The sequence below is a fragment of the Octopus sinensis genome, unplaced genomic scaffold (assembly GCF_006345805.1).
Source record: "Octopus sinensis unplaced genomic scaffold, ASM634580v1 Contig09277, whole genome shotgun sequence".
NCBI classification, from domain to species: domain Eukaryota; kingdom Metazoa; phylum Mollusca; class Cephalopoda; order Octopoda; family Octopodidae; genus Octopus; species Octopus sinensis.
Genome location: NW_021831752.1, coordinates 153,410 through 163,108, shown reverse-complemented (window position 1 = coordinate 163,108; position 9,699 = coordinate 153,410). Strand labels below are relative to the sequence as shown.

The following is a 9,699-nucleotide window of genomic DNA, read 5'->3' as shown; positions in this document are numbered from 1 at the left end:
CTCTTTTTCCTAATACAAAGCTAATTACTCCCCATTTTTTGAGCTATATTCGCCTATCTGCCTAAATGTATGTCCATGATGGGATATAATTAGACAAAGTTAGACGACAATTCACAAGTAAATATCTTTAGTCAGGGTGGAGACCATTTGAGGGACCTGTTTCTTACCACCAAAAATCCCCTCCGCGTTCGATTCAAACTCAAATGCCACCAAATGTGAAGCCCGGGAAACAATTTTCACCAAATCCAACTCTCCACAAAACTCGGCCACACACGCACAAAACGCCTGAATAAACCACGACCCGTGTGACGAATTCCTCCACGAAAAATACCCCAAATCTCTCACCCCACAAACCTTCCACCGTCGAATAAACAGTCAGAAAATCAGCTTCGGACGGAATCCTGCTGGTCGTGGCAGAACTGTCGATTGTGTCGTAAACCTCCGCGGCCTTCATCAGCCGGTCTCCCCGACATGCCTCAAATACCCCAATAAACCCACCTGAATTAAAAAAACCTTCGGTTTTCCCCCCAAAGTGGGACATACGTCAGCCTTAAATGGCTCGAGTAGACTGGAGAGTGAGAGAGGCCCATCCACCCCATAAACATAGGACGAATCTCCGTGGGACAAAACCGCGCAAAAAAACATGTCGCAGTCCTTGTGGTCAACCAACGAGGCTAACCACTCTAAAAACGGAAACCACCTTGATTGCACAATTTTTTCATATTACAGGCAGTGACGTTGTTGAATACTTTTACACGTGTTTTGTCGAATCCCATCGGGCCGACTAGTTGGTTGTACAGACTTTGGGCATCCTGGTCAGTGCCCTTCCGGGATGACATGTGGGTTCCTGAGTTAAAGTCACGGTTGTTGATTATTAAGGCATATCCGCGGGATTTGTGGTTCATTTTATACTTTACTGTTATTTCTGGAATTTTCCTTGGTTTTTGGAGGGAAAAATGTTACTTTATTGAGGTTTGGAAGTCTGGGATGTTGGTGGATGATCTGGTGGTGAAATTGTCCATCTCGTCTCCTTTCAAGTCGGAAAAATCTATTTTTTTGTATTTTTTTAAATACCGCAGCCAAATATCCAGCCATCATCACTATCATCACACATAATGAATCGCACAACAAAAATATAATTGATTGATGCCTTTTATATTAATTTGTGTTTCCCTCAATGTATATTACTTATAAAAATTATATAATTTATAATAAAAATAATTTTTCTACATAAACATATTTTACCAAAATTTTTAAATATCTCTCGCCGTATATGTCGACCAATTTCTCTAATCACCCAAAGAATAGTAATAATAACTTATATATAAACAATTAATGCATTTATTGACAAATACTAATTAATCGACAAGCTGACTGTCAACTCAATAGATCTTGTCAATGGCAGTCCCTTTATATTTTTATGTCCTTACTTCCTCTCTTCTATCACGTGTGGAACGTCGGAATAGTCTTTTATACTATTTCAGGTTTAAAGTAGAACTTATAAAAAAAACTTTAAACAAAAAATAGTATATTAGACTAGGCAGACCTCTTACGTGAAATGTGAGATATACTGAACAGAGACCTTCGGAGTGTCGAGAAAATTTTTAAGGACGGGGTTAGGGTAGATGTTTTACGGCATGTCGCCCAGGTTAGAGAGAAATAGACCAAACTAATAATTCTTATTGTTTCAGTGCTGCTTTGTATGATTCATAGCATCATAAATAAATAAATTGACATTTCAGCTGTCATAGTTTCACTTCCGACTCGGTTTTATTCTGGGCTTGTGACAAAATCAACAGGAAGATAACAGAACAGGCGAAAATGGCAAAACTCAAAATTGGAACAAGCTTTTGTTTAGCCTATAGAACGGAGGAATATGAGGAAGATCTGAGTCTGAACTAAAATCCCTTAATACGTTCCACAAAAGAGAATTAAGACATAAACTAACAAAAAATCAAAAACTGCACTCTATATCATATATTTTGTTTTAATTGGGTAGAGTTTTTGGAGATGCTATTAAAATTATGTTAAAAAAACCTCTCCAATTGTTTTATTCTTAACTCTATTATTTAAATTAATTTTAAAATAAATCATTATGAAATGTCTATTCACGTGGTCATCAGTTTCAAATCTTAGCCAAAATCTAACCAAAGCCCTCTCAACCACATTTCCCCACTTCACAACACCTCAAAGTAAGCAACCCCCACATTAGACAACCCTCAGCCACACCACGTCCACACGAACAAGCCTGGATCGAATCCGTGGACACAATCCACCAAAACTTCACAGGCATAACAGACCTAAATCCCGACATCTTCGCCACATATCCCCGGTAGCCTCCACACGTGACCCACAGGATCGACATTCTCCACAACAATGTAGTCTGGCAGACCAAATACCGCATGATTGTATTCCTGTCCCTCAGTCCCAGGATTACCGTTTCTTGCCCTCCCGAGCAGAACTCCGCGGAGGAGGTCGAAAACCGTGGCCCCAAAAGCGGATGGGTCGGGCAGCCCAGGGCAGTGTCCGAGCCCCCCACTGGGTCAAAGGAGGGGCTGCTGTGGGTCCCAGGGGTCCTAAGAGTCACTTTTATATGCTGCCCTTCTTTAAAAGGGTCCTCGGTCTCCGAGTTGCCTTGACGGTCAAGCACAGGCAGGTATTTGTGTTGAGGATGTCAGAAATTGTTCCATGTGGTCGAGAATTTGAATATCCCTTCGGAAGATCCTCAGGTCTGGCTATAAAATAAAGTTTTAGTACCTCAGAAGATTGGTGGAAGCACGGGGATGGGGTCATTCTGTGTTATTTATAACAGAGTTGAGTATTTGTGATATTTAAGGAATGATTGGATGGAGGGGAGTGTGGGGAGGTGTGTGGAGGGGACAGACCAGTTCAATGTTATGCCATATTATGGTAGTCAGTAGTGTGATGTGTAGGACTGAATGTGTATAGTGTGCTCAAACATGAGGGACTGGTTATGACATTGCCTGCTCTCAAATTAGTCGAGAATAAATTGGTTGATGCTATGTGTTCGAATACTCATTTTGGATGATTTTTAATGATGGTTTATTTGCACTTTTTTAGTTTTTATAATTCGACAGATTATATTAGGAATTGTAATTGTGGTCATATTTTTATGGGGCTACTCTTCATTAGTTGATCACATTATATCGATGAGTAATCACATTATTTCACTAGATTATTGGAAATCTTTTACTGTAGTTGTGTTTTTGGCTATTCGTCGAATTCTTATGGACAATCATATCCACTTGAAACCCGCAAACAAAGAAAGATTTTATCTTCCAAGAAAGGAATTTGGGAGAGGCCGGGAGTCAGTCAGTAATAAAGAGGAGAGAATGATTCTTCAATTTTATGCTGATTTGAAATATAAGGCAAGCTACTTCCCTAAAAAGAGCAGAAATTCTACTCGCCATCAATTCAAAGAAAACGCATACGGCCACTATCGCAGAATTCTTGTCTCGAAAATACAATGAAAACGTAAATGAATTGAAAATATCGGATCTGGTAAAACTTCAACGTGAATATCTATGTAAAAAATCGAAAGAAGCTTCAACTCTATTTTGTTCGAATGTCTAAAGAATACTGAAATTGACGTGTATGAGGCTTGCGGGTGGTTAATTCATTGAAACAATTTTCCCCGGACTGAAGCAAATATGTGCCTGTTGCAAGACTGAACTTGTTTTTCAGCAACGGAGAGAATAAATGCAGCCACTGCAACTCATCCAAGAAGACCGTCGATCACCTTGCTATCAGATGTGGGCAAATGCTTAACAGCCTCAACCTTAGACGCCATAACGAAGTGGTCAAATGCTTGCATTTACATCTATGTCACCAATATGAAATTAAAAAGTCGAAAAAATTAAAAACCCATTCACTCCAATCTGCTACCAGCAGCGGGGTTTTTGTTGGGGCGGGGTTCGACTGTATTTTGAATAACGCAAAAAAGAAAATTGTTCCAATTGTTTTCATATGGAAAGGAGTCCGACGCGATCTATTTTAACTACGGCACAACCCAGGATACTTGACCATAATCCTTAATTTTGAAAAATTTAAATAAAACAGTTAACAGAATGAATTCTGCCCCATAAACTCGAAACTACTCCGGCAATTCATTGAACCCTCCTTTATCTATGCTTGTGAGCCGTGGGGAGGGTTTATCAGTGGAACGAACCGCGTTAAAATCGAGAAAACTCAAGATCGCTTCCAAAAAGCACTACAAGGACCGAACGAACATCTACTCATCGCCCAATTTAATAAAATCTTGAGAAGAAACCTCGGGGCTACAGGGCCTAAAACACCACCACCGCGCCCTCACAGAAATTGTGCCGGGACAAGGGAGGAGCACCGGGCAAAGTTGAGGACCCTCCTCAGAGAAGCCGGGATCACCTGATTAATTAGTTTTATGTTTTGGACGGTGATCTTGGTTCTAATAATAATAATAGAACACACAAAAATGCTCTCCCAATTTCAAACCTATACAAGTTTAAAGTTTTCTGGATATTTTTGATGTTTTGACGACGGGCAGTCGATTTGTGAAAGTTTATTCCCCATGCCAGAAGCTCGGTCGGACTTTCATCTGTGCTTTATGATAAATTTATCTACATTTTTGGGGGAATGACTGCCCGCGGATTTGTCTCAAGTTTACTCCTTCCTTTGTATCCAAAAGCTGTGCCGAATATGAGATTGAGACCAACCTGTGGAGTCCAATAGCAGATTCCCCTAAACCTCTGACTGCCTGTGCAGTCCTGTCTGGCGAGATTTACATGGTGGAGGGACACAGAACTGGGGAATATTATCCTGAGGACGTCAGTGACGTTTGTATATACAATATTGATTTCAAAACAGCATCTAAAGTTAGCACACAAGCACAAAAAAGAGCTCTTGTTAAAACCAAACATTTTTCTGAATTTATGGAACCTCAAAAGCACATAGAACCTAAAAAACCTTCCCAGCAAGTAACTGAGCCTGACAGCTCAAATCTTTGCTACATCCTCACTATCGAAAACCCAGTACTACCATGATATAAATTGTAAATGATCAGACCATTTCGACATCTGTGGAACTCTATTCTTCACTTCAGCGAGTATGTAACAAAAAAAACCATCGGAAATAAAAGAAATAATAACAAAATCCTCCTTGGAAGCACTAACCGTTAACAATATTTCCAACAATCCCCCAAAATAAACTCAGCTGAAAAGGATTTCAGCCGCAATGATCGAGTTGATCTTGTAAGATTTCGCTGTGGGCATCACCCATTACTTCTTGACTATCACAACAAACTGAATAAGGACGTCAATCCGTCCTGTCAAATCTGCCATGAGGGACGAAACATAGTAACAAACGTCGTCCTGGATTGCAAAAATCTCACCTCTATAAGAATATCATATATGATTAAATTTCTCCGTGACCCTAAGAGGTCTGTCGGTTTTCTTCGTGCCACATTCGTGCCAATTTCATAAGGGAATGGAGTTAAATAATAAGTAAGAAAGCGGGTGTTTTTAATGCACTTTCTCGTTTATCTGCAATTAAAACACAACCGCATATTCCTAGATATTAAAAATAGCAGGGGCGACTATTTCCTTGCAAAAATCATTTATTAAATTATTATGGAATGTGCTCCTCCTCGTGTCGGAATTCAGCTTAAAAATTTGTCTCATTAGCCTACAATGAGTAAAGAAATCCCGACATTGAGAATAATCAGTCTCATATAATCCAATCTACCTGCCACTATTGACCTCAATATCACTATTTTGCACTGACGGAAAATCATCAGTTAGTATTCTTCCACATGTACGTGTTGTTTGCTAATGTTCGTATTGCATCGAGATCCTCTCAACATTGTAATTTTTATTGCAATGCAGTAGGTTGAGTGACTCTGAGCCTTCCGGGAAATGTCTCTTCAAAACTGACAAAACAGCTTTCCCTTGCAATATTCGGCGGAGTGAGACTGTCCGGTCTTAATATGTGGCCAAAAGTTAATTCAAACTGTTCATTTCAGCTTTGGTGATTCCCAATGTCGATCCGTATACGTCAAGGTGTCCAATAACGTCTTATACTGCAATACAGACTTCGATTGTTATCCAGTATAACAAACACGATATTGTGGTCCAGGATTAAGAGAACTATCAATAGCAATTATTCTCAAACTTTTTTGTCTTGCATACCCCTTGCCATCTTAATCGATTTTTTAAAAAACTAGTAGCGTGGAAATATATTTTATTAGAAATTATTTATTTAATTATGATTTTCTCCCATATCCATTTGTCTAAATATTAGCCTGACTATCCACTTTGTAATTAATTTGATCTGGTGACCAGTCCATTGTGATATATTGTGCAGTTTTAAATATTCCCTAATGCTAGTTCAATAAGAATAAAGTAATAAAAAAGCCATGTTTAATGAAAGTATTGGTAATAAAATGTTAAAATGATCAATTGACTCACTTAGGACATCTCGAAAATTAATACTATTCTCGATTGAATGAAAATATCCCAAAATCTCACAGTTGAATGATTTTGTAATATAACAAATGGTTATAATCAATAAATACCATTTTCATTAATTATTTAACTAAATTTATATTCATTTATCAAAATATATACCCAATAATACACACCTCGATTACCCCAGCTAACCCCCTAACTGTCTACTCTGGCCACCCCTGTCATAGAGAAATCAACTTTTGGCGGGAAAGGGGAACAGTTTCGTGAATGGCGCGAGTTACGGCGTACAATTGGCCTATAAAAGGAGGGCGGAATGACTGTCGCAATTTTAGTCAGCAATGGGGAAAAGACAGTCCGAAAATTATTTATGAAGCTCCAGAGAACTCCAAAGAAGTTGAAGGAAGGATATTCGTGACTGGCCTCGGGTCTTTTGAGACGGTGAATTGTGTCCTCACATTGTTCAGGAATTCCTGGAGAGGGACCTTAAGAATTTCTTTAATAAATTTGGGAAAGTGAAGGATGTGAATATTGTTTGTGATCAGGCTGGGAATTTTAAAGGGTTCTTTGCATTTTTAATTAATTAATTTATTTAATTTTACCATATAAATAGCCATTTTATAAATTGGAAATTCCCACACAACATAATATATTCTGATTTTAATTCCCGCCACTAAAAAATCAATATTAAAATAAATAAAAAATTAATAATTAATTTAAATAGATTTGGTTTTGTGACTTTTGAATCTTCAGAAGTGGCATCCTCAATTCTGAACGAGCACTCAGTTAACCAATATAATAATGCCTAGCCTGATGGCCTAACCTTTAAGAACAAGAGAATAGTAATCGACAAGGCATATCGAAAGGTAATGTCCCCCCTAATGGACTAAGGTCACATCCAACGAGACCTTCAGATCAGTCCGAAACACAAGTAGTCATCCCCTATATTCCCCAGCCCCCAAAACAGACGACCGTGTGCCCGTATACTGCATATACTCACCAGGAATATACCTGACGTCCCCAGTAAGGCTGTCCTCTCACTGTAGGGACATCCACTGTGGTATTGGGAAGGGCTCGAAATGGGGCAGGCGAGTGGGCAGGTAGGCATGTTTGTGGGAGAGTAGACTGGGGAGACTGGGAGAGAGAGTAATGAGAAGCAGGGGGAGTATATATTCGTCCCTGTTAATGTCACTCCCTATCTACACCCTTAATTAATTGCTAATGATTCTTCTTCCTTGATTAAATAGTTATATTATAAGATTTGTTTAATTTTTTAGTTTTATATAAATTTATAATAAATTAATTGTTGTGTTGTTTCATGTTGTGCGGTTTAATTAGGTATATTACTTTTTTGTTAAAATGTTGTGTAAATAAAACAATAATAATAATATAGAAAGTCAAAAAACTTATTCACACAAACTATAAAAATGTCAAGTTTCGTGCCAGAATCAGGTTCAGGAGCAGGCAAAGTAATTCCCTCAATAAACCTGTAGGGAGGAGGTGGAGGAGGCTCAATCAAGTACAATAAACCAAAGTAACCACTGCAGGGAAGCAGGGGGGTCGATGGGCAAGAGAGCACACACAATGGAAGAGCAGTATTTCCGTAAACTTGTACTGAGTGTGTATAATGGCATCAGCAAGCCGAACAGCTGAAGAAACTGAAGGAATCACATGAAAGTGAAATCAAGTTCCATGAGGAGGCCATTGAGCATCACAAGGTCAGCAGTCCCTTCTAGGCTTTGCAGGAGAAGCTTAGAAAACACAAGTTACTTCTCGACGATTCTTTGGATAAATAAGGACTTTGATTAAGCTAATTTTCTTGTTGATTTTATTAATTTAATTGCATTCCTTGTTATTTATGACTAATTCTGACACATTTTATACTTAAATAATTGATTTAAATGACAAGTGGGAAAATAAGTGGTATTGCTTGTGTGTTCTTATTTTTGACATTTTTGTTCAGTCTGACACATTTTATCATAGATGTAGTCGAATATGAATAACCACAGAATATAATTATGTGTTTAATTAAGTTAATTTTGATTTATTAAGGGACTCTTTGGGTATAGAGATGCTATTTTGTTTTATTGGAAACCAGCAATGTCAAATAGCACATGTTAAACTGAAAATATCATTAAAAAAATTATGAAAATTAACTGAAAATATCATTAAAAAATTAAAGTCTTAAATATAACTAAATTATTTATTAAAAATGCATAAAATAATTATTACTTAATATTAAAAAAATTCCAGTGGTGCAATGGTCAAAAAAAAGACAAAGTGCTAATTTTTTTAAATCACAACAGGACACCGAAAGCAAAAAAAACAACACAAGAAACAGCACGTGCCAAGAAGGCGACCCCTCCAACCACTGGGAGACCACAATCAACGGAGAATGAGGCCACAGATGAGGTCACCACTTCGATCACCCCGAAAAGAAAGTCTACAGAAAGTGTTAACCAAACTAAAATGACTCCGCCTACTAAGAGGACAAGGACAAGGTCCCAGTCTAAGACTAAAAGGCATAAAAATGCCAAAATATTTAATTTTAGCAAAAAAAAGAAATTCAAAAAAGATGATTCGGACGAGTCGAGTACTACCACCACGACATCTGATTCCTCATTCAATTAATTTGTTGTTCTTAATTTGTTGTTTTCATTTTTAATAATTAATTATAAAAATATTATTTAATTCAAATAATATATTCAACTTGTTTCTGATGGACAAAGTTCCTTTAGTGAATAATGGTTAAACAGCCGTTTTATTAATCACACAAAATATTAAAAGTTAACAAAAATTAGAATCAGTCGAATCCCCAGTGGAGGGTCGAATTTCGTCAATCCAATTGCCAATGCCTGAGCAAGCAGAGCCCGAACCACAGGCCAAGTCCATTCTGAGCATGGAATACTACCAACAATACTTTGATTTTGACTCGAGGACTATTATACAACGAATTGGGTCATCATTTCTTCCCACGACGTCTTTCCGAAAAGTAAGGGACCGAATTCATACCCATCCTGACCTTTATGGTTTATAGTCCTGAAAATAATCCCAAAAAAGGGTTTCTGTGGATTTCTATCACACTGATATTCTCAGTTTGTGTTTTCGACAGTCTTTCTTCGTATTACACTTTCCATAGTAATTACCCTGAGGAGAAATGGGAGTATGATATGCATAAAAGTAGTCCAGTTTATTCGATTACAGTGACCACTGCCACTGGCTTAGTACTGGGCTACCCTCT

General features: G+C 37.9%; 1 protein-coding gene across 1 annotated transcript; it reads right to left on the bottom strand.

The window, feature by feature from the left end:
- Positions 1–361: 361 nt before the first annotated feature.
- LOC115228053 (caspase-3-like) lies at positions 362–930 on the bottom strand. The gene is made up of 2 exons (XM_029798729.2): positions 707–930; positions 362–674 (listed from the first exon to the last, which is right to left on the bottom strand). Exons 1-2 carry the CDS (start codon positions 903–905, stop codon positions 454–456), a joined length of 420 nt encoding a protein of 139 aa, XP_029654589.2. The 5' UTR covers positions 906–930; the 3' UTR covers positions 362–453.
- Positions 931–9,699: the final 8,769 nt, after the last annotated feature.